The sequence below is a fragment of the Megalobrama amblycephala genome, linkage group LG9, assembly GCF_018812025.1.
Source record: "Megalobrama amblycephala isolate DHTTF-2021 linkage group LG9, ASM1881202v1, whole genome shotgun sequence".
In the NCBI taxonomy this organism is placed as follows: Eukaryota; Metazoa; Chordata; class Actinopteri; order Cypriniformes; family Xenocyprididae; genus Megalobrama; species Megalobrama amblycephala.
The window spans coordinates 21,560,748-21,586,180 of record NC_063052.1 but is presented as its reverse complement, the minus strand read 5'-3'; the positions used below and the strand labels follow the sequence as shown (position 1 = coordinate 21,586,180).

Here is a 25,433-nt window from a genome sequence, read left to right as displayed (position 1 = left end):
TGGTGATGCTGTTTCCACAGCGACCGAACTGTCTGTAGCACTTTGCTGAGCTTTGTTATTGGCTGCACTGCTTCCGTTTGCTGCTTATGCAGCCAAAACGACACTAATACTAACCTATATGTCTACCTGAAGAGGTTTTAGCAAAGGGGTTATTTAGGTATATTGCATCTCTTAAATGGAGATTTTTGAGGTATATCATCTCTCCAGAAGGATTTTGACACTTTGTAAATGAATCAAGCATTGCACAAGTTGTCATTGAACTGTGATCAGAAATGCAGATAATGTTTGATGCAATCAGAAAGCTCCAGTGCATCACTTCTAAGATGATGGCAGTCTGTTTTAAAGCATACACCTTTTTTCTATGCCTCTCCTCCCTTTCTTACAGTTAAAATCCCAGGCCTGTGATGGGGGTTGGAAGTGTAGCTACACTGTGCTCAACCACCGCAGTGCTGTCCCGTTAACGTTACCGCGAGGGGTGGTGTGTGTGAGAGTGAGAGAGTGATCGTGATCTTTCTCTCTCTTTCTCTCTCTCTCTCTCTCATCCCCTCCCCTTCTCTCTCACTCAGGCATACATAGCCTACACTTTCATGCGGACACGGGAGGACTATTATTATTTCGTCCAGGTCGTTTTAATCTGTTCTAGAGGAGCGTTTATCATGCTAATGTCTCTTGGTTTACTGCTATTTCCAACAGCATAACAAAAGTTGAAGCCTGTCATTTTCATTAAGTCGTCACTTGACTGCGTATGTTTTTTCTATACGTGTTCTCAGGAGGATATATAGTCGCATCAGTGTGAAAACTGAAGGAAGCTCTTCATAAAGAAGATTGGATTTGTGTTTCGAGGCTTAAGTCGCCTGAGGCTCTTTCGGTAATGCAGCACTTTTTGTGATGACGCGGTCTATACATCGCTTAATGATTCCATCCTCATGGGAATATTATATACAGCATTCATATAGAGTTTATTACGAGGAATACATAGGGTTTTTTCTCCATTGTGTATGTTTTTATCGTCAATATAGGAAGTTTGGCTTTTGACTACTAATCCTCTCTCTGTCTCTCTCTCTCTATCTGCATCCTTGGTGACGACGATTTTAAGCTCCTGCCAACAAAATGTGAGTGCACTGTATTTCCACTATTATTAAATAAATATTTGAGTTTTTGTTTTTAAATCACTTTTTATGCCCTAGATGTAGGCTACGAGTTGTGGTAGGCTATTAAAACGCAATTTGCTGTGTTCTCTGTATTACATTTAGCAATTCAGATTATTTTCAAGAGAGTTCGTTAAAAAAAACACCGCAAAATCTCTCAGGTTTTACAGCTGATACATCATAATTGCGTAGACTTTAGTGCTCTGCTCCACCTATCGGAAATTAGGAGAAACTGCATCGAGAATCCTATGATGAAATCAGGGTTGTACAGTAGGCACATAAAACTTATCTGCATTAAACAGTGCGATTTAGGCGATGCAGTCAGTTGATGTTCGTCTCGCGCAACCCAAATCGACTTTTAGCACCCGTATTTGACAGTTAGGCCTGTCTCATTCACTTACATAATCTTCAATTTTAAACAAAACACTAAAGTTAATTATTATTGTGGTGTGTATATTTATCGACATACATTCCATGCTGATCCTACCAAAGTGCTGCTTCTATATTTAGCCTAACGTTACCTCCAGATGCTAACGTTACTCTGACTAGCTTTAATGAAACGTTCGACAATGCGAAAAACGCGTTTTGTTTTTTTCAAATAAAACAAAACTTTGTTTTTATTTCCTTTTGGGAGCCTCATTTAGCCCCCTGAACCCTTTAAGTCTTTTAATTTGCACACTTGCTCTAATAAAGCTTATTTAATGCTAAAACTGATAGCTACAGGGAAGTGTACAATTCAATAAAACTCAACATAACAATAAATAAAACTAATATAGGCCTATAAAAAGCTTTTTTTATTGCAAATTTCATTTACAATGTCTAATCTTAGCTTTACTGCATCATGGCCTACTGAATTGAGGCCCAATTCAAATTAAATTCTTCAAATTAATGACATACATTGTCCTCTAAAACTAACACAATGTAATATTTGTTTAAAGGGCCTGAACATTTGACAAGTCTCTGAATGAGCCCTTTGCAAAGCCAGTGGTGCAGAGAAATATGCCTTCTCAACCCCTGTCTCCTTTTCCCTCAGGTCTGCCCCTGATGCCGCTGCAAGCCCTGGAGCCCCAGGGGCCCCAGAGGGTGAGGGGGGCGCACCCGCCGCACCTCCCAACCTCACCAGCAACCGTCGTCTCCAACAGACACAGGCCCAAGTGGATGAGGTAAACCCTATCAATATGATCTCAATTAAGAAAATGAAAAACAAGTTGGATGAGGTGAATCTTCAAAAAAGTGTAACATGTAGAAAAGCAGGAATGGTTATTATAAATAAAACAGAAACAGAAGAAGAGATATTCTGCACAGTTGGCATAAATGTTGGACTTCCAGTACAGGCCTATGGTTAAACTAATATATTGTACGTGACTGTGTATTAGCAAGACTGTTGATTATAGCAGTGAGGAAGCGAGATAGACTTTTAGAAGGACTTTCTTGGAAGCATAAAAATTTCATGAAATCAAATTTTGAGGTACTAGCCAGGCTCTCATACAATATTCATCGTATATTGCTTTCAACGTTTAGTGTCTATGAAGACATTAAAAATTTCCATTCAAAGTGGCTTTTAGTTTCACATTGAATCTCACTGATGCCATGCAGTGACGTTGTGTTGCTGACGTCCGTGTCTGTCTTCTGTAAATGTGTTCAGGTGGTTGACATCATGCGCGTGAATGTGGACAAGGTTCTGGAAAGAGATCAGAAGCTCTCAGAACTGGACGACAGGGCGGACGCACTCCAGGCCGGAGCATCACAGTTTGAGAGCAGCGCTGCTAAACTGAAAAACAAGTACTGGTGGAAGAATGCTAAGGTGGGAAATTGAACTGCTGGGATCTGTTTATTGAAATTTGGAGTTCTTGACCTCAAGTCCCATTTTAATTAAAGGGATAGTTCACACAAAAGTGAAAAACTCTGTCATCATTTACTCACCTTCAAGTTGTTCCAAACCTGTATGATTTTCTTTCTTCTGCTGAACAAAATAGAAGATATTTTGAAGAATATGGGTACCAGACAGCTGATGGTCCCCATTGACTTCCATAGTATGGAAAAAAAAATACTGTGGAAGTCAATGGGGACCATCAAATCTTTGGTTACTGACATTCTTCAAGATATCTTTTATTGTGTTCAGCAGAAGAAAGAAATTCATACAGGTTTGGAACAACTTGAAGGTGAGTAAATGACAGAAAGTTCATCTTTGGGTGAACTATCACTTTAAATCAATTTAAGATACCTATATACATTCACTGTTATGAATAAATTACTGAATACAGATTTGACCTCATTCATGAAACATAAGCAAAATGTATTGGTGAACTGTTATATAAACTGTCACATTCACTTCAATGCGGCAAACAAGAAACAAAAATGGTTTACGAAAGATCAGGGTTATTATAGTTAACTTAAACTATAACTAAAACCATAAAAAAACGTATTTTTTTGTTGTTGCTTGAAATAAAATAAACGTCAATTGAAATAAAATGAAATATTAAAAACTTAAACTTATTTTTACTGCTAGTTACCAAGTCAACATTTCTCATTTCCATTTAGTTGTTGTACTACAATAACTAAATCTAAAATAAAAACAAATAAAAACCATTGACATTTTTTTATTATAAAAATGACAAAAACACACAAAAATTTACTAAAACATTAACTAAAATGAACAAAAACTAAAACTAAAAAAATCTAAATATTAATAAAATCTATAATAGTACTTCAATGATACTAAAATAACACTACAAAGTATTTACACAAAAATTAATTAAAGAAGTCCAGAATCTAATAAATCTAAATGATTATATTAGACTCTGTTTAAATGATTGATTAACCTATGAATTTATAGTTTAGTATCAATAACTATTAATAGAAACTAATAGAATAAATAGGTCCACCTTTGGTGTTTCTATATTGCCAGCAGTAAAGATGGCTCATGGGGCAACGCTGACTCAACACTAAAGCAGGAGCATTCTCATTTAGATATAACCTGAATGCAGCCCGGCCCATAAGTCACAGCGCTGGCCAGCGTTCGAGATATATTAGGCAAGTTGCAGTTGTGACGCATGCTTATGTACTGCAGTAGCAGAATGAGTCCAGCTATTCCTGAGACAATCAGGCAGTGACCATCTTGTTACATTTTTCATCATCTATTAATAGAAAGAGCTTTTTTGGAGTGTGACTTGGATATAAATGTTTAAATATTTTTAGATTATAAATGGGGAATTCATATTATAATTTAATGTACTAATTTCCCTTGCCTTTTTTTAAATGGAGATCTTGTACAAGCCTGCAATTGGTCAGTCTGGTCCTCTGACAGCCTCACTTTACATATTACATTTTTATCTCTCCATCCAGCTATCTGTCAATCCATCCCCTCGGCATAGATTTATAAGCTCCCTCTCATTCTCCACCCCTCCAGATAGCATAAATTTATTGCTCCCTTGCACCAACCCCCCACCGCCCGCCCCAGATGGCTGAACAGCTGCCCGTCCAATCGCATCTTTGAGCGGGGTGGGGGAGGGGGTGTCTAGTCCCAATCTGGATTACAGCATTTCTGGATTAAAACCCAGATGTGATGATGTAACCCACTCTAATAATTCCTACTCTCTCTCTTTCGCTCCTCCTCTTTCATTCCCTTTTCCATATCCCTTTCTTATTCCGTATCCACAGATCCTCCTCTTTTTATTTAAACGTCCCACTTTTAATCTCACTCATCATGTCCCGCCTTTCCAACCCAGATTGTTTTATTATTCTCTCTCCTTTGTACATTTGTTTACTCTTACTGAAGCCTTTCTTTTTGTAACTTTCCTCTGTATTTTTAGTGGAGCAAGTGTTGATTCTTAAAGCAGATCCACATTCATACGGGTTGATTTTTATGTCTTTCTGTTTTATTAAATAAATAGCATTTTAAATAGTCCTGTGGTGTGACAAATGAAAATGAAAAGTATAAATATTCCATGTATTCTCTCAGTTAATATGAGGTCAGAGAAATCATTTAAAAATAATAGCAAAATGCTGCTTAAAACGTGAAGTATATAGCATGTCATACCCTTCCCAAAAGTATTTTTTTCTCTGTAAGAAATAGAAAAATGTAACTAAGTAAAGAGAAAATGGAAAGATGCTTTAAACATGTCTTAGTATCACACTCTTTTTTTTTTTTTTTTTTAAAGATGAAATAAAACCAATTAAGGGATGAATCAAAAATGTGCCTATAATTCATAAACTGAAACCAATAAGATGACAGAGTAATATGTAATCTGTTGGATAAGTAAAAGATTTATAATCTAATAACTTGTACATGACTGATAAAGGGAAAATTTTTTATCTAAAATATTCAAATTAATATTTTAATGAATGTCTTAAAATAAATTAAATATTTTGGAGAAACTTACAATAAATTTTAATATTATTTCTTCGTTGGTTTTAGTGCTGTCATTATTTAATCATGATTAATCACATTTAACACACACACACACACACATATATATATATATATATATATATATATATATATATATATATCAGATGTGATTAATCACTACATGATTAATGTGATTAATAATCACATTTGATTAATATACTGTGATTAATACACATAAATGTTTATGTATATATATATATATATATATATATACACACACACACATTTATGTTAGGTGCGATTAATTGCGATTAATCAAATTGACAGCACTAAAATGAACAATGAAGAAATAATACTAAAACGAATTGTAATATACATTTAGTTTCGCCAAAATATTTAATTTGGAGAATATATTTACTTATTTTTAATTAATTCATTCATTTTTACCACACAAAGTTATAAAAGGTATCTATGTTGTAGCTGAATAGAGTTAATCATTTGATTAAAAACATTTTATCTTAAATATATGATCATCTTCATTTTATAGTTTTAATGGGTAACAATTTATTTTACAGTGTTACATGTCACATGTTACATAATAATATTACATGCAACTAACCCTAAACCAAACCCTGATCCTAACCCTAACCCTATAGTAAGTACATGTAGTAATTAATATTAAACTAATGTATATTTACACTGTAACAAGGACACCTTAAAATAAAGGGTTACACTTTATTTTAAGGTGTCTGTGTTACAGTGTAATTATATATTTAAGTACTGAGTCATAACAATTAACTACATGTGTTTACTAAAGGGTTAGGTTTAGGATCAGGGTTTCGTTTAGGGTTAGTCACATGTAATTATGCATAATTTATAGTTATTACTACAGTATCTACATGTAATATGTGTAACAAGGACACTAAAATAAAGTTACCAAATAAAGTGTAACCTTCTAATGTCTTTTTCCACTCCACACAAAGATATATACAATTGTATTGTATTTATTCATGAAATGCAATCTTATTACTCAGAATTGATTCATAAGCTTTTCATATTTAGAGTTTAACTGTATTTCCCCCTTTTTTTCTTTTTCGTTCACAGATGATGATAATGATGGGAATTATTGGGGTCATCCTGGTGGGCATCCTTTTCAGTGAGTAGAAACCATAATGCAATTTCAAAACACAAGTGTGTTTATTTACATGTAAATCAAACACTAAAAATAGAATTTTGGTCTTTATTTACTGTTATTCCCAGCATTGGATGTTTTGCCATCTTGCATTTTGATCTGGGATTAAGAATTAGAAAAATTCTACAAAATCTTGTGTTGCATCTGCTTCCAGTAAATACTTAAATACTGATCAAAGAATAGCTGATCTTATAAAGGGGCCTCATTTATAAAATGTTGTGTAGAAACCATCCTAGATTTGATATAAGATAATTTCTCAAAAGCATATGCACAAAAAAAAAAAAATGTGCGTACGCCTCTCTTCCAGATGTGAAATCCATAAACCGCAAATGATCTTCGAATGAAACAAATGAAATCGTTCGCAGCTGAATGCTTTCAGGTCTCCGCCTTGTAAACGCCCCCTAATTAATGTAATTTGCATATAAAAGAGCAGCAGTCAACGTCCGTCAGAATGGCAAGCAGCAAGAATTGCTTAGATTTCCAAAAACCAAATCTCCAAATCTGCCACAAGGTAAAGTGCGTACATCTGTTTAGACCCCGATGTGGCATTAAGCACTTTTCACGACAAAGAATGTTTGTATAAATCTGATCATTGGCGTGGATTTTATCATACACACTCTAAGAGAGACACGTTTTATAAAGAAGGCCCAAGATCTAGATTTATGCATTACATTTAAAAGCCTAATTTATTCCTGAATCAGCCTCGACTAACCAATTTCAATGATTTTTTCTCTTTTCTTATCTTTTTCGACAGTGTACTTCTACTACTGAGCCTCTCGTGGGACGCACAAGGACAGGAGACCCTGGCTTTGTGTGAACTCCACCCCTCCTTTTCTCCCCACCAATGCTTCATTGAATCCACCGTGTGTGTGCGTGCGTGTGTGTGTGCAGTCATTGACGCAGTGCCTCTCCCTCCCTTTGTCTGTCACTGCATTTCTTTGTACCTCTCTTGAGTGCTTCGCAACAGTGCCCGAGCTTACTCAAAAACTCCTTCGGTTAGGACGATCGACGTACGGTTTTCGATTGGAGAATGTGTTGGTCCTTTTCAGGGCAAAAACAATGGGTGATGCAATAATATAGATTTCTAGCGTTGTCCAAATGAACCCATGAATAACTAAAGAGGGAGAATGAAATGCAAAGATCAGTTTGACTTTAGGATCAAGTCATGCATTTATGCACAGAAACAAAAGTGTACTAGTTTACCCAGAAACAACTGTTATTACGGTATTAACAAAGTGCAACTGCAATGAGAAATTGCAGAAAGTAAAGTATAATTGATTTTTTTTAGCCCTCCTCCAAATAGATTCCTAACAGCAACTTGTTTTCATTTCCAAACATGGACCTTTAAAAACCTGGATGATTTTGAATAGAGCAGTTACCATGTGTATTAAATGTCTTAAAGTGACTATTGATCTAGTATATTTCCTTCCATATCATAATGTTAAACGTTTCTTGGATGGTGCAATTTTATAATTAATTTAAAGATTTTAAAAGTACAATGCAAGACGTTTTACTTTGCACTTAGAGTCGGCAGTCGACTTAAGGAGAATATCTGATCATAAATCGATGCTTTGTTCATGTCAGCCAGAAAATCAATGGAGTTTGGAAGAACAAATAGAGATGGGAAAAGAAAAACGTAATATCAATGGTATTATATATATATGGGGATTTAAGATTTTAGCTTGTGACCACAATATAAAATAATGTGACAAATTTGTTTTTTTTTTATTATTATTTTTTAATATTTTTATATTTGAGATTATTGCGACACAAATGTGTGGTCACAAATAGAATTCCACATCTTAACAAAATATGTGACCGTTAAAAGAAAAATAAAATGAATGGCAAACTTCTGACTTTACTGGCACCATGATGTTTTAGGTTGAATGAACAACTACTGATATGCAAACTGAAAGATAACTGATAATGTGACTAATTTAATGTATTTGTAAATATTTGGGATTCAGTGTGGGAGCGGATACGTAATCAGCACTGGAGACGACAATGTTCAGGGACGTACCTCTGCATGTGTTTGTGTTAAATATACATGGGCACTTTAACCACCTTCGTAATAATGATTGTATGATTGAGAGGACATTTTTTGGGTATTAAGGACATATTGTCCAGCACCTAAATCTAAGAATACTTGCTCTTGTTGATGTGTACCATCTGTGTGAATAACATCCCCTACATTAAGCATTAACCCAAATTGCAAACCTAATGCAGGGAAGTGAATGTCATTCCCTTAAATAAAAAAATAATAAAAAAAAGCGCACTCCTGAATACATTGTGTTTTATGCAAACTATTCATTTGTAAGTATGTGCTTCAGAGATGCATAAAATAACAGATCCTGTCCCTGATCATTTGGAGCCAAGCTGCTTACTCGTGGTTCATTTTAAAGCATGTCTGCTTGCCCACCATGTGCTGATTCTAATAAAGTGCTGATGCTGTTACTCGCTCCTCCCCCTCTGGAGTTTTTATTTGGGTGAAAGTTTTGAAACGAGTGTCGGGAACAGCTCACACGCAAGACATAAATGAATGTCGCAACAAGGCATGGTGAATATGGTATGATTTAATTGGTTATTAATCAGCAACAATGCTCATCCAAATCACAAAGTGAAATGATTCATACAAAGCGGCGATACAGAAATGTCTCATACTACAGCACAGATGAGTAACCTAATTAGAAAGCGTGTACATGAAATGCACATAATGTCTATTGAACCATCATGTCTCAACAGTAACAGTTTTATTAACATGAAAGAACATTTCTAGATGCAAGATTTCAGCTAAAACAATCAGCATCTACTGGTACATACAGATTAAAACTAAATCATACATGAAAATTAATCAAGACAAGATCTACAGCTTATAACAAGAGAAGTCTACGGTTTTACACAAACTAAGCAAATCAAGGGGGGGGAAAAACTGGTTAAATGAGGAAAAAGTTCAAAAAGACAGAGCAACAAGAATTGTATATAAAAAGCCATACATGATATGAAAATAAAATCAGGACCCATAAGCCTATTGTCAAAGCGGAATATGAATGTATTCACATTTTGAAAAACAAAGGCATGTTTTAAAAAAGAAGCAATCACAATATTTTAGCAAAAATGAGGGGGTGCAATTAAACTAAGCACTCAACACCTATAAATGACCAAACTATCAGGCAACTCAGATGATAAAAAAAAAGTTTAAAATAAGACTGTTTCACTATAAAACACTGAAGTCGGCGGGGTTGATTTGAAGTATGAACGAATGGACCGTGATAAAAGAAATAAAACTACAGCAAAGACGCACTTAACCATCATCCTCGAATAAAACCGTCTGGGCGATTTGAATTTAAAAATTAGCCTTTTTTTTTTTTTAAAGCCTGTGCACATGGACTACTGTACAGGTATGAAGATACTATCTGAAACAGTCTGGTTTGGTAGTTGCTTTGAAATTATTGGCACAAGCCATTGGTAACAAATAAGGTGTGCTTAGCATGGTAACGTTTTCAATGGAACCGTTAATTGTGCAACATCATCGTTTTGGATCCCGTGATGTTAACAGGCTACGTACTTGTCCTTCGATTTTTGCATGCTTAAAATTATGCAGACAATTTTTTTTTTTTTTTACATGCAAAAAGAAATACAAATAAAATAATAAAATTAATCAATTGTGCTCAATCAGATTGTGAGCAAACATTTCGGTTAATAATGAGCTTAAAAATAAGAGAGAGAAAAACAATACAGTCTGACATGGCAGGCAACACCAAAAGCACACTTATCAGATAAAAAAAAAAAAAAAAAAAATTAATTGACATAGCCTATTAAAACCCTTCGAAAAATATACCCACCAATTTTCAATGAAGCCCCCTATCTTTTTATTTCTTTTTTTTGAATTTGCCCACCATTTCGTTCTCACTTGTGTTGTTCACTTTTGAACAATCGATGGCGTCATCGACCTCGTCTTCCTCTTCGTCTTCTGGGTCTGCGTCGTTCTCGCTCGCCCTGGTCTCCTCTTCTTCGTCGTTTTGATTTTGCGACGAGTCGTCAGAGGTGCGGGATTGTTTGGGAGAGGGCGCGTCGGTATCCTCTTCTTCCTCCTCGCACCCCGACGCCGAGGGGAGTTTTTCGAGCACGACAGCCAGTGTGACTTTGCTTGGACGACCTCTCTTACGACGCGGAGCGCCATCGGCGTTCGACCCTCCTACAGCTCCACCTTCCGAGGTACGAGCCTTGATTTTGCCTGAACCTGGCGGTCGGCCTCTCTTGCGGGGAGAATCTCCGACTTTCTTTTCGACGAGCTTGACTTTCTTGCCGGTACCCGGAGGTCGGCCCCTCTTTCGAGGAGTTCCATCTGCGTTTCGTCGAATGACCTTCAGTTTGGCGCCAGAGCCTGAGCCTGGGGGTCGGCCTCTCTTTCGAGGAGATCCGTCAGCCCGCGGAATCTTCTTCACCTTGTTGCCCGAGCCTGGAGGGCGGCCTCTTCTTTTTGGGGTCCCATCTGAGGACTTGGCAATCGAAACCTTGGTAGAACCTGCGGGGCGACCCCTCTTTCTCTTCATCGAGCCCGCCGGCCGCCCTCTCTTTCGTGGAGAGCCATTAGCGACATCGAGGCTGATATCGCCACTACCTTGTTTATGGCCTCCAGAGACTCCAGATTTGCGAGGTCTTCCTCTTCCCCTTTTTACCGCGGGGCCTTCGGCGATGGGATGAATGCGGGGTCTTCCTAGGGGCTTTGACAGTTTCCGTTTGCGTTGTAAACTCAACCTGTGAAGTCTCTCTGATTCTTCCTCAGGCGTAAGCGGGATCTTTCTCGGCCTACCGGGCATTTTTATCTTCTTTGGTCGACCACGTTTCTTCACCTTGGTTTTTATGACTATGTCAGGAGAAAAGAAGTCCACCTTTTTCGATGGCCTGGCGTTATGTGTCGGTGCTTTCTCAGCAGTGAACTTCTTATTGAGCGACCCTCGTGGTCTGCCTCTTCCACGTTTGGGTGGATGGGTGCTGCCGTTGGGCAGAGGGCTCTCGGATCCTTCTTTATTCTCAACCTCCATCACGTTGCTGCTTCTCGCTCCAAACTTCAGGCGTATCAGTGCCACGCTTGTCTATTTGGTGCGGAGACTCTGAAAACAACACGACGAGAGAGGAAAAAAAGGTTTATATAAAGATACAAAACATTATTTGAATCAAGTACTTGAATAGATAACTTTCAGTAATCACACATTGTTTTCCCGCCAAATCCAGAATTGATTATTTCCATAAAAACAATTTTTACACAAACGTATGACAACATAAAGGAAAATAGTTTGCATACCCTGTATTTTCATGGGGGGGAAACAAGTTACTCTTTTTTTTTTTTTTGGAGAATAAATTGAGTTACCAAACCTCAATTATCTTTTTTTTTTTTTTTTTTTACTTTATTTTAGAAGGGAAATAAGTTCACTTCTGCAGACCTAGACAAATGAAAATTATACAGATTATACCAGAAAAAAAGCACACTTGAAACCACAAATAAATTAAAATGAAACATTATTAGTATTTACAGTCCAGGTAAAAAAAAAAAAAAAAAAAAAAAAGATTTACAATATATTATTTTATATAAGATTATTTGGACACGGCTGTAGTGTTTGATGATAAAAAAAAAATTTAAAAAAATGAAGCATTGTACAGCTTTATTGATTTTTTATTCATAACAGATATAACCATGTTAAAACTATTAGGGTATTTATATTATAGTTTTAATCCATTTATAGTATCCATAGTAAAAAACAAACAAAAAAAAAACAAAAAAAAACACGGAAGTAAATTAAGTTTCTCAACTGCATTAAATGGAGTTCTGTAGCTAAAAATAACAGAACAAAATGTCTACATTAATATTAAATATGCACAAATATTTAAATATAAAAATGCACTCACTGAAAACCATTTTTAAGAATGGAAGGGGTATAAGGTGCATTGGTGTTTTTTTTAAATATAATTTTGGGAGCAGTTTATTTTAAAACGAATCGATTGTCGCGCTGTTTGAAGACACTAGACAATAGAAAAACCCATCTCAGTATTTACAACAGAGGACCATCAGCTACAGAAGTTCGAGCACGTTGCTAGCGTACTTCATGCATGCTTAACGGATGCAAATGGACATCTTTATCAGCATGAAAAAAATGCATCGTTTTATACCGCGAGATCTTACACAGTACAAAAAAATTGACGATAATATTCTACTTATGTTTAAATTTTTATGGAACAATAACGCAAAATTTGAGAGAATAATTTCAAAATACACACGATTTCATGCAGTATGACACGCATAAAAGAGCGGATGCTGTAGACTGGCTGCCATCATGTACAGTGAAGCCCGCGAGCTTTTGTAGTTCCAGGTAAAATGTGAGGCACTGGCGATTTTTGTTAGCTGCCTGCTAACCCGACTAAGACAACTTTTCAATGGAAAAAGAGACGGCTTTCATTCTTTCGATATTAAAAAGCGGCAAATATTCGAAACACAACGCACCTTACTCGTAAAGGGATTTCACAACAGCAGAGATGATCTTTTTCATGCATTCGACAATATTTTCGATGCAAACAGCATCGGACAGTGGGCGGGCGACTGTGATTATTTGAAAGGCAATGCCACTTCTTCCTCGTCTCTCGCTCGGCGCTGACGGTTCACGGCACAGCGCCGCCTACTGTGTTGGAGTGTGCAAGCGCGAGGAATGAACGTACGAGTAAAATAAATAAACAAGTTATGTGTGTGTTAATGTAATGTGACAGATCCAAATCATGTTAGCTATATTACTGTATAGCTAAAGAACTCGAGTACAATAACTCCTCTTATAAGCTGCTGAGAACGAACATGCAAAAGTGTAAAAATGAATTTGAAGACAATATTTAAAATGTATTTAAAGAGCGTTTTTTTTGTTTGTTTTGTTTAATTTTTTTTAAAGACCTATCTTTACTTTTTAAAAAAGACATTTGTTAAATAACATAAAATGCAGCTATTGTCTGATAAATACAGCTTGATGTTTCACATCTGCCTCTGTGCGCACACGCGCACACACACACACACAAAAAGGATTGCCCGCCCTTTTTAGCCAATCAGAAACGCGTTTTTCTTTTCAATCATTTGCCGCGTTTCGCTTTGCTAACATCCGGTTTGCTGGTATATCTTGGGGGCGGGATTTCGGGGAGAGGGTTCTGGGTGAAAGAGAAAAGAACAAAACATCCTAAACATTGCAAGGGGTAAAATAATCATAGAAATAATATGCCTATATACATTGCTTAATCACTAACTTTTATGGTAAAAATGTTCATATAAATAGAGATTTACCACAATAAGAAAATCTCTAAAAGCATAAAATCATAAATAAAAGCATAAAAAAAATACTTTTACACACTTGAATAAAGTTCTTTTTGTGAGGGTTCGCAAATGTCTAAAAAATAAAAACGTGTAAAATATACAGTCTAATCAAGTTAGTAGGTCTATGCTTATTTTAAACTAAAAACAAGAGAGTATAGCCTACTGTCAATCTTCTTTTACTGAAGTGTAGTAAGTAAAGTGTGCTGAAGCTTTCAGTGCACAACAAGACTTAATAATAAAACTAAAGAATAAAGTATAAAGACACGGTCAGGTTTATCAAAAATACATATATTGACAAGTATACAGAAAGGTAAGTATATCTGACTTATGTAGCCTATTAATCTTTGAACTAAATATTCTACCTGGCTGGTAGTTGTGTTTCCTGTTTTGTTATGGTTTTTTGAGGTATAGCTACTCCAGCATGTCTTACATACTATCATATAAATGTTCAGGTTTATGGGGTATATAGTATAACACGTCAGCTTTATAGGGTAGAAGAAATTCCCTTTCAAAGTAAGTAAGCTTAAGTAAAGTTGAAGTATATTTTCCAGCAACTTCATGCAGTATTTATACTGATATCAATGCTCTAGTAGTTTATAAAAGTACACTCTTTGTTAACTTAAAGTTAACTTAAATGTAGACTGTTAATTTAGTTATATAGCCTACTTCTAACCCATTATTGTTTATGACACTTCAAAGAATACTCCCAGTAAATTATACTACTTTAATAATAGTTTTTAATGAAATATTCGTTCAACTTTCTATTTAATAAAATAAATGTATGGTGTTGTTGCTATGGCACACTAAAGACAATAGTGTCGATTTACTGTTTAAAATAAATTGATTTCAGCCGAAATTGTGTTGGTCTCTCTTTATATTGGCCCATTTTACCTGAATGTTGTGCCATGGCTCAAGAAGGGACCTGCCGATACTCTAACTCACTTTTAAAACAATTATACTTTTTCACATTTAAAAAAATATATATATTTAAGAGACCCGTGCTAATTTATAAAAATATCATTAGATCTCATGCATAGCTTATTTGATGGTATTATAAGTCATTTACCAAAACGTGGCCCATTTTTAGCTGACTTCACCCTACTGCAAGTATAGGTTTTCTTGAAGTGAACTTATCATCATATGTGTAGTTTACTATATATATATATATATATATATATATATATATATATATATATATATATATATATATACACACACACACACACAGAACTGTGCAAAAGTCTTAGGCATGTCAGTATTTTAACCCCCCCAAAAATGATTTTAAGCCAGATATTTATATCTTTTGCTGTATCAGTAAATATCAGTTCACATTTCCAAACATTCATTTTGCCATTAATTGTAATCCAGTAAGACTTTTGAATACACAAGGAGTCTGACAACAGCCGGTGCTCCACACGGAGATCTGATCTCACCATCATTGAATCCGTTTGTGATTACAAGAAGAAACAGATGAAACTGAGACAGACTAAATCTAGAAGAACTGTGGCTGTGTCTCCAAGACGCTTGAAGAAACCTTCCTGCAAAGATACAGTACTGTGAAGAATTTTAGGCACTTGTGTAAAAATGCCGTAAAGTGAGGATGCTTTCAAAAATACTGTCATAAATAGATTTTATTTATCAATTAAAGGTGCTAAAGAGGATGTTTTGTTTTATACATTTTTGCAATATTACTTGAAACTGTCTTTACTAACTGATAAAAGACTATTTATTAGGTGCACTGAAAGGAATAATAATATAATCATCTGTGTACAAGGTAGGGCCTTAAAAACATCAGCCAATCGTTTACGCGATCATCACGTAAACGATTGGCCCTTTGGCTTGTCAATCACTGCCATGACGTTCCTTGTGAGAGACGTGTGCGGCTGCGCGCTCCAGTAACTTTCCACACTCCACAGGCGCCGCATGCAATGTTTTTGTCAGGAGACAGGAATAACAACTGCAGATTATGAGTTACATGCGGTGTGTCCGACATAATGAATCCACTAACACGGCACAGCGAATGCCGGTGGTAAACACTCGTGTGTTCCAATACTCGTGCATGAGTTTTGGGAGGCGTTCCCTCGAAATTCTTACGCATGCACTCATTTCAAAAACTCAGTAAATGTCTTTGGTTTCTCAGTCGACGAAAAGATCCTCTTTAGCACCTTTAACTTCCATTAACGAAATCAAATCAATATTTGGTGTGATCACCCTTTGTGTTTAAAACCGCTTTTGTCCAAGTACACTTGTGCATCCTTTTTTCAGGTAGCTTTGCAGGTCAGTTACTTTGTTGTCAGACTCCTTGTGTATTCAAAAATCTCACCAGATTATTAAAATTAATGGCAAAATGAATGTTTGGAAATGGCGGGATATTATTAAAGAATACATTTACCTCCGTATGAATGATGCTGTCAGTGTTTTTATAATGTCACAGCCTTGAATGTGATCAAATCAATATTTTTAACAGAAGCAAATATTGCAGCATATCAGGGTTGAACAGATAGTGAGAGGAAAATGAAATGCATAAAGCTTTCTGAAAAAAAAAATTGACTTTGATTGTATTTATTAAATAAGGCACTACATTACAAATTAAAATGTATCGAGATGAATGGGGGAATACAAATTGGCTGATATTTTATCAAATAATGCACCTAAATTTGTATCCTGTCATGACAGCAAGTCAAATTAAACTGTTTTCCGAGAATGACCATCCTCCATTAAGCACATCACAGTGCACTAGAGCACTAGAAACTTATTTAGGAGGTGTATAAAGTGAAAATAGTTCCTGATGGGTGCTGAAGTTCCCCATTATGCATGGCGAGATTCCCCATTATCAAAAACCTCCTTCAGGGCCTGGGAAAGAAGAACATGCTTTGTGAAAGTGGTGTTCCTCATCTCACTTTTAATGTTTTCTTCTGCATTTTATGTTCCATTTTATCCAAACACCATGTGAAATTGTAGATTTTCTCTGTCTTGTACATTAAAACAAGACATTTGGTAAGGACAAGTGCTTTCCACAAAATATAGGCAAATATTCAAACCAGTTCATGCTTGATAATGGTGAGGGGCTTTCAAAATGAATCTATGCTGTAGAAAGAAAAAAGGCTATTTGGCACCCGGCATGTGTTTGTCTGAAGCAGAACATTGAAGAGACCACCTGCTGATTTCAATGCTCAAACTCATCAGTTCGTTTGCATTGTTGTGAAACAGATTTCTGGTGTGGCTGTTAAATGAATCCACTGCATACCAGATGGTGAAAGTTGATGTTCCATATCTGATGTCTCAAAGCACCAGCAGAAAGGAGCGGGACTGCTTCTCTTTGCCTACTCAGATCCAGGGGACTGTTTGTAGAGAGCCTGTGCTTTGCCTATAACTTAATCATAACTGTTTGGTTTCATGGTTTGAGGCACTGAGTAGAACAAAAGACAGGAACATATGGTTGGGAGAAAATGTGTTGCGGATTATATAATAATGTCCTAAGTTATCCACAGGTTTGCTTTGATTTTCAGGCCACTGCACAACGTCTCAGATTTCATGGTTTATTTTCAGGTTACATAAAAATGCTGAACCAATGTCTAAATGAATATACCTGATAAATGATTAAATATAAAGGTACAATAAGACCACCAAGGACCAAGTACAAACATGATGCCAACACTCAACAGCGATCATATAATGAATCATACAGCCAACATGCTATCAAAGTACTGTATATCTAATTGGGAAATAAACAATGTATATCCATTCTCTTTATGTTCACTCTGTCTCACGCTGTAAAATACAATTATCTTCACTGCAGAAAAACACCATGAGCTGCTCCGGGGCAACATCCATCACCAAAGCGTTTGGCAATAATGAGCACAAGATGGCAGGCTAGCCCGTAAAATGGTTTCATGGAACAGATCCACGTCAAAGCCTCGGGAGAAATGTATAGGGGTCGTGAACCTAGGCTGGCGTTGGATTGGTCGCTCCGAGTGGTCAGGGCACAAAGTCAGCCAATAGGTACCGTCCCCGACAGCTGCGTCAAAGTGGTCTGAAGCTGATATCACTGCTGTCTGGAAATCTGTGGTGCCGTTTCAGGTAACGTGGAGTAGAAGAGTTTAAAGTCACAGTCAAACAGTCACTCATGCTAATGGTGCGCCTGTGGTAACGTCAGTCACGACGCACGACGTGTTCAGAGGAAAGACGCACTAGAGGGGAATCTGAAGGTCACACTTAAAAGGCAAAATATATGAATTTGGTCACACTTTAGATTAGGGTCCAATTCTCACTATTAACTATGACTTCTGCCTCAATAACTCAAAATTACTGCTTATTAATAGTTAATAAGGTAGTTGTTACGCTTAGGTCGGTATTAAGGGATGCTGAATATGGTCATGCAGAATAAGGCATTAAAATGTGCTTTATCAATACTAATATCCTAGTAATATGTATGCTAATAAGCAACTAGACCCTAAAATGAAGTGTTTCTTTGAATTTAATGTGTCAGTCAGATCCTAATAATCATGGCAAGATCAGACTCGAGATGTTGCGTGTGTCATGTGTTTACATCGACTTTGCACTGATGTCATCATATACAGCTGTGTTCCCAAGGACCTCACCTGTGACCTTTGAAGACATCACAGGTTAAGGGTCTCAGGGACACAGACGTACACTAGTTCAAATTCAAAGAACTCAAAAGTGAGGCTGAAATTCCCGCTCTGGGTCCGTTTGAATGGCATTACTTAAAGGTTAATTAAAAGAATTTCAACAAAGTTTTTCCACAATTTGCATGTAATAGACTAAGATTTTATTGTACAGAAATAATTTTATTGTTCAGAAATAATTAAGACGACAGATTTGAGACAGCTTTTTATTATTTTTATTATTTACTTTATTATTATTTTATTAAAAAAAAAATAATATAGTTGACCACACCTTATGCTATACAGGAAAAAAAAAAAAAAAAAAATAATATATATATATATATATATATATATATATATATATATATATATATATATATATATATTAGAAAAAATATATATATATATATATATATATTTTTTAGAAAAAAAAAAATATACATATATTATATAAATTTGGGGTCTGTAAGCAGCTGCTTTTTTTAAATGCCTTAAATTGATCAAAAGTGACAGTAAAGACATTTATAAAAGACATTTAAAAAAAGTTTAAAAAATATATATATTACAGTTTCCACAAAAATATGAAGCAGCACAACTGTTTTCAGCATTGATAATAATAATAAATGTTTTTTGAGTGTCAAATCAACATATTAGATTGATTTCTGAAGGATCATGTGACACTGAAGACTGTAATGATTCTGAAAATTCCGCTTTACCAACACAAAAAAAAAATTACATTTTAAAATCTAGTAAAATAGAAAAGAGTTCTTTAAAATTGTAATAATTTTCCCAATATTACTGTATTTTTGATCAAATAAACGCAGCCTTGGTGAGTATAAGAGACAAACATGATTAAATCTTACCGACCCAAACTTTTGAATGGTGTTATATAATAACTGATTTTGGATGAGGACACTTCTTTACCGTCCTACGTACCTTTGTCAGATTTGCCAAAAGAAACATTAAACGCATCAATGACGCTTTCTTCTCCAAATCGAGCGACGTCTCTGGATGTCCGGAGGCTGCGACCTGTGGCAAACAGAAACAAGTTTTAACACATTTAACCTTTAGGAATTGACAGCAACCGCCTAATGAACACTAAAATTAAGGCTTAGCATCTCTGCTTCAGCACCATAAATGAGTGCGCAGTTTTTTCTGTCCAGCCCCCTGGTGGCAGACAGCGAACAAGACGCTTGAACCGGATGAACCCAAAGACAGATATGCACTGCCAGCAAACTGTCTCTGCCCTCACTCTCTGGCTGCCCTCCTTTTCTGTGAAGCCACAAACACAGAGGCATCGGTGTGTAGACGAGCGACACACACATAAGTTGATATATCTATAAACGCGTGATGCATATCATAAACCGCCCGGCCTTTGTGCGCAAGATCGTACGACAAAGGTGGCGCGTTGCGGTTTGAAGATGTATAGGAAGCATGCGGTACCAGAAAACAGCAAACGCTGCTCTCTCTTCCTCCGTCTCTCTCAGTCTCGTAGTGCCCCAGTTTTAAAGCTCTTTCGAAAGAAGAGTGGAGGGGGAAACAGCAGACAAAAAGGCAGATTTGGAAAGGCATGCAGGGAAAAACAACAGTTTGAAGGGTTATAAGGTAACGACAAACGCCTAAAAAAAGCCGAACGAAGAAGTTGAAATCTTCTGCAGTCTTTTGTTCACTATTCCTGCTCGTCCCAACCTAATTTATTGCTAAACGCACGCTCACGGACACGCACGGTACGCCTCGTATGTTATACACTTAAAGAGTTGTCACGAAATCCGCTATAGGCTCTCCCGAGCGCGATCCGACGTTCGCTTCCTTAGAGCCGTACGATAAACTAGTTTCCTCCATCCCTGTTTGACTTCTATCTCCCCACGGTCCCCCTGCGCTCTCCTCTCTTCTTCTCCCTCCTAGCGTGGCGGCGTTGATGCTGTGACACTCGTGGCGATCATGAGATAGGTGCGCTGTGAGCAGCCCACCATTATCTGATGCCGTCCCCTCTTCTCTTTCCCTTCTCTCTGTTTCTCCCTCCCTTCCTCTCATTACTCCTTCCTCCCGCCCGACAGAAACCATGTCTAATCCCCCCAGCATCATAAATCAGTGTCACCTAAACACTAACGCACCCAACCAGCGTGTGCCGTGGACGTTCAGACCTAGTGCTGCTCCCTGTCGTCACTGTCCCTGCCTCCGCGTCTCGCTCCGCTTCCTCTAACCAACACCCCCCCCACACACCCACCCTTTCTTCTCCTCCACTCCTGCGTTTTGTCCATAGAATATCAGCCGTTCTCTCTCTCTTTCTCCCCCCCACAGCAATGTCTGGCACTCGAACGCAAGAACAGTCATAACACCTTGTGATTGATCTCAAGGCTTGGAAGGGTGTCTTTGTGTGTGAAATGGAACAGATGAGACAATATGGGATAGATGGGGAGATTGTGAGTTAAAGATCATTTCAGAGATGGAGAGAAAGAGAGAGATTCCTTTCCCAGACAACAAAAGCTCTGAGGTGATTACCCTGCAGTAATGAAAAGTGTCACCAGCCATCATGCTGCATTATACTAAACTCCTTCCTTTGACAGAAAGATCTGATCTAATGACAGGTTGGAATAACTCAATTAAGCCCGTTTGAGGAAACTCTGTGTATACGTCGGGTTATACGCTTTCGGTTCAGACTCTGTGCAATATGATACATGTATATGAGCTGGTAGGTTACATAATAATCTAAAGACGCATACTTAGTGTTTAATAATATACAGTGGGGGCCACTGGACATATGGGGATTTAAAACTGAAAATAAGTAGGACATTTATTTTTTATTTTAAAATAAGGATGATAAAATAAAAAGACGAGTTATGACCTAAAATGATTGTGTACTATTTCTAGGTCATTAAGCAAACATTGATCATGTGACTCCTTTGCACAAAAATGTGTCTTTTTATAATGTATAATATTAATAATTAAAGGAAACAATAAAAGTCTCAAATTAAAAGGGAGTAAAAATGAAAAAAAAAGAGAATATTATTTAAATATGTCAAATTTAAAGGAAGTGAAAAGGATGGGAGAAATGAATAATAATAATAATAATAATAACTTGACACCTAACACTTAATGTTTTCTTATTTGTTTTGTTGTTTTTGCAATCACTTTTTATATTCTTACATTAGAAGCACTTTCAGCTATGCATGTAAATAAAATTAATTGTTCTGTGTAAAATATATTATTATCATTATTATACGAGACAGAGATTTTCTGTATATTAATAAATTATAAGTCTATAATACCTTGAGAAAGCTATATGTTGATTCCGATTCATCTCAAGGGCAAATGCTCAGCTGGCGTAGGATTCCCGGAAGTACGTGAGGCTGCCATCTTTGATTTTTATGGACACCAAGTTCCACAAACACTTGGCAGCAGAAAATCTACAACAATATGAAATGAAATGAAATACTTGTGATTTATATGTTACTTGGTAAATTTTTACTTGGACAATTTTGGCATAATACACAGTTACTTGTGAATAGCTAGGTTCTATCCACCTATTTTTAAGTGCATTTTGGGAAATCGCATAAAAAAAAAAGTTGGATGGAAACACTGAGATGCACATAAATTCTAAAAATGCGCATAAAAATGTATGTGCTAAATTGAGGCGACTATATTTTTTATCCGATAAGAAGACATGCCCATAAACTACCATGGATACATATTTACCGAATAAATCGCTCGATGTGCAACAACAACAACAACAAAATCATGTGACTTTGCCTCCACGGAGAATGTGATTGGATAACTGGCCTAACCAGCTGACCAATATCATGGCACAGCATCTCAGATGTTGGCATCAGTGTTGCCAAGTCCACAGTTTTCCTACGGAATTTGGCTATTTGGAATTTGGGTTGTTTTTCATGTCCGTGTGTTGACGCGACCCCAAATAACATGATATTTAGACCCTGAAATGCAAATTTTACCAGGGGAACCCCATCAAATACGCACATTTACCCCCCAGAATGCAATTTTTACTGTGGGACCCCCCCACAAAACGCGATTGGGCTAGTTTTGAATAGCAATTAGGTGGGTTTTGTTGTGAAAACCTGGCAACCATGGTTGGCTTGGTCATTCTGAAATGCCTGAGTCAATGTCTGTCATCAGAACGATTTGGTATAATGACCTCCCAGAAGAATCTCACATGATTGCGTTCACAAACATCAGGCATCCGAACACAAGACATGGCAGCGTTTATTGCGTTTCGTCTGTTTCATGAGCAACTTCCTAGGAAGTGATGATTTTGTTCTCTTGAACACATGGGATGGAAACGATGCTATATTTGCAAACATTTATGTGATATTCCAATTTTGCGCATAAGATAAAAATGTGCAACTTTGGATGGAAACATAGCTAATGGCGTCAATTGAGAAAGATGCTTTTTGTACCTAGATGGTGTAGTTACAAGATCTACCAGCAGGGGTTAACTAGGTGGCACTAAGCAGTCAATTCATTACCACTCTGGTTTCACCGTAAATACGCAGCGAGTATATAATCTCCAGGATCTGAATACCAACATCCTGTGCACGATACATATTCATGATCCACATTGTGAATTCACCAAACACACGCTGATGAATAAACAAACAAACAAAGAAGTTATACAACCAATCATGGCAGTATATTGAATAGGGAAACAAACAATTAGACAGATTAATCAAATGATAATGAGCCAAAACACCAGAAACTGACAAAGTGTTTGGGGAAAATCAAGTGAGCAAGAATCAGGTGACATGATTATGACAGAAATCTTGATGTGCTTTTATACTGAAAAAATGGATGGGGTTCAAGTTGAGGCTTTCAAAATTTCAATGCAGTAGCTTGCATTGTGATGCGAGATATGCAGAAAAAAAAACGTCCCTCGAGACACCTGTTCTAGCAAGCAATCAAATTAATGCATAAAGATCTATGGTGCGTTTGTTTACGCCACTCAAATCATTCTCATTATATGATCAAACATTACAAACATTTTCCATTAAATCATAGTTTCTTACATGGGGGGGCTTTTATTTGTGCAGGTTTTTCCGTTTCTTTGTTCTCGTGTCAGTCTCGATCCAGTCTCTCCTGAGTACGATTCCTATGTTTCTCATAATGTGGAGCTGAACGTCTTGGTGTGTGTTTATGTGTCTGTAAAAGAACAACGACAGGCACAGATTGCTGATATGTGCTCTTTTTATCTCTTAGAGGAGAAGGGCAACGCAATGCGGATCCTGGCAGACCGTGTGAGCGGCCAGACAGTCAGCGGGACAGACAGAGGAGGAGGAGACTAATCATTCATAAGAGTGCTGGAGAGATGATTGAGGGGCTAATTGTGAACACACACTGACCACACAACTTAAAACCCATCCTAATATCCTGCTATTATTATAATGCATGTGCTTGAGAAGAAAAGAACAGCTGTTAGCACCTGAAAACACACTAAAATTAGCTAATTTGAAGATTATGGGTAATGGAAAATGAATAATGAAGTGCTGCCTGGTTTTGTCCAAAACACTCTCAGTATTGAGGAAAAATGAGGAGAATGAGAGCCACGGCAGTGCTATTTCTCCATGTATTGAACCATTAATCCCTGTGCGAATTGAGTCATTTATTTCAATGACAAATTATTTATTCCTCTTCCAGTTTAGTTAACTAAAGTGAGATGCTTTACCAAAATTATATTATCCACCTTAATGTTTGTAGAAAAATAAATAATGATATTAAAATGCTGGGCTAATTATAATGTTTTATTAAAACACTCAATTACCTTACATGGGCTATATGTAGAATTCAGAAACCCTTGTTATTAGCGACTCTGGTGGACGTTAAGTGAACTGCAGCAGCAAACAACTTATTTCTCGTTCTCATAATGTAATGGTACGTTTACACGACAACGATGTACTAAAAACAGAAACGTTTTTTCTTTGTACAGATGAAAATGTTATCAAAACTATCCCTGTTCACACGGATCCACACAAACGACTGTACTCTGCATGCCGGACAAGAAGTTGGCGATGTCACTTTGTAAAGAAAGACTACGCGCCTGCGCACGTACGCATTCTTTTACAGAGCACTCGACCTAGTACGTGCCTATCCACCTTATTTTTACAGTTTATTACAATTTGATATTTCCCTATAGCGGCTAATAAATCGGAAGTCAGAAATTCACAGAAAACACCTTATTTCCACGTTGAAAATTAAAGTGGATAGACTAAACACGTAATATGCACGTGCATGCCATTGTAGTGACAAATCCCCCGCAAAAACAATTAGCTCTCCATAGAGTACCTCAGAGATGACGTGTTTTTGTAGGCCAACCCGGAAGTTAGCGGCGCACAGGTTCCCTCGATGGAAAGCCTATGCATTTTTCCCACAGACTTTTGGAAAATCGCAAAAAATAAGCTGTGTGTTTAACAAAGGGTTATGACACTTACACGTTTTGTCTATCAAGATAATCTTTACAAGTTAACACAACATTTATACATTTTGAAGCCTAAATAATGTTGTGAGATATAGAAAGCTAACAGTAGGCTATAAACGGACTACAGCACACCATAGTCGCAGATCAACGTCGTCACCACCAAGCTTCCTCAAACTTTATTTAAAAACATGCTTGCTGATTATGATATGCGCTGTGTATGAATACTTATCCACCTTTTCATGAGAAATGCTGTCCAAATGTACTGTTTGTCATGATGAAGTCTAAAGTCGCCGCCAAAGGAAGTAGTCCCTTTTAGCAACGTGTTAGCAAGCGCCAATTTTAAGA

The 25,433-nt window shown here is 36.8% G+C and overlaps 2 protein-coding genes and 1 long non-coding RNA gene across 8 annotated transcripts in view; 1 reads left to right on the top strand and 2 right to left on the bottom strand.

The window, feature by feature from the left end:
- The first annotated feature begins 487 nt into the window (after positions 1-487).
- On the top strand, positions 488-9,145 carry vamp1a (vesicle associated membrane protein 1a). The gene is made up of 7 exons (XM_048202067.1): positions 488-623; positions 771-868; positions 1,097-1,112; positions 2,182-2,311; positions 2,794-2,952; positions 6,604-6,655; positions 7,446-9,145. Coding segments are annotated over exons 3-7 (360 nt in total). The 5' UTR covers positions 488-623; positions 771-868; positions 1,097-1,110; the 3' UTR covers positions 7,463-9,145.
- Positions 9,146-9,248: 103 nt separating this feature from the next.
- On the bottom strand, positions 9,249-13,373 carry si:ch211-288g17.3 (AAC-rich mRNA clone AAC11 protein). 3 transcript variants are annotated; one of them, XM_048202064.1, is made up of 2 exons: positions 13,196-13,373; positions 9,249-11,805 (listed from the first exon to the last, which is right to left on the bottom strand). In XM_048202064.1, the coding sequence occupies exon 2, from the start codon at positions 11,734-11,736 to the stop codon at positions 10,561-10,563; it is 1,176 nt and encodes a 391-aa protein (XP_048058021.1). In that variant the 5' UTR covers positions 11,737-11,805; positions 13,196-13,373; the 3' UTR covers positions 9,249-10,560. The 3 variants fall into 3 exon arrangements, with proteins under 3 accessions (XP_048058021.1, XP_048058020.1, XP_048058022.1); XM_048202063.1 differs by having other exon boundaries at positions 13,191-13,368; XM_048202065.1 differs by lacking the exon at positions 13,196-13,373 and adding an exon at positions 12,968-13,110.
- A 6,012-nt stretch (positions 13,374-19,385) lies between these two features.
- The window catches only part of LOC125275268, a 43,272-nt gene continuing 37,224 nt past the window's right edge, over positions 19,386-25,433 (bottom strand). The window contains exons 6-8 of one of the 4 annotated variants that reach the window (XR_007186416.1): positions 23,683-23,815; positions 21,931-22,068; positions 19,386-19,690 (exon numbers count right to left, since the gene is read on the bottom strand). This is a non-coding gene — a long non-coding RNA (uncharacterized LOC125275268). The remainder of the gene's footprint in view (positions 19,691-21,930; positions 22,069-23,682; positions 23,816-25,433) is intronic. The other 3 variants (XR_007186419.1, XR_007186418.1, XR_007186417.1) reach the window with 3 other exon arrangements.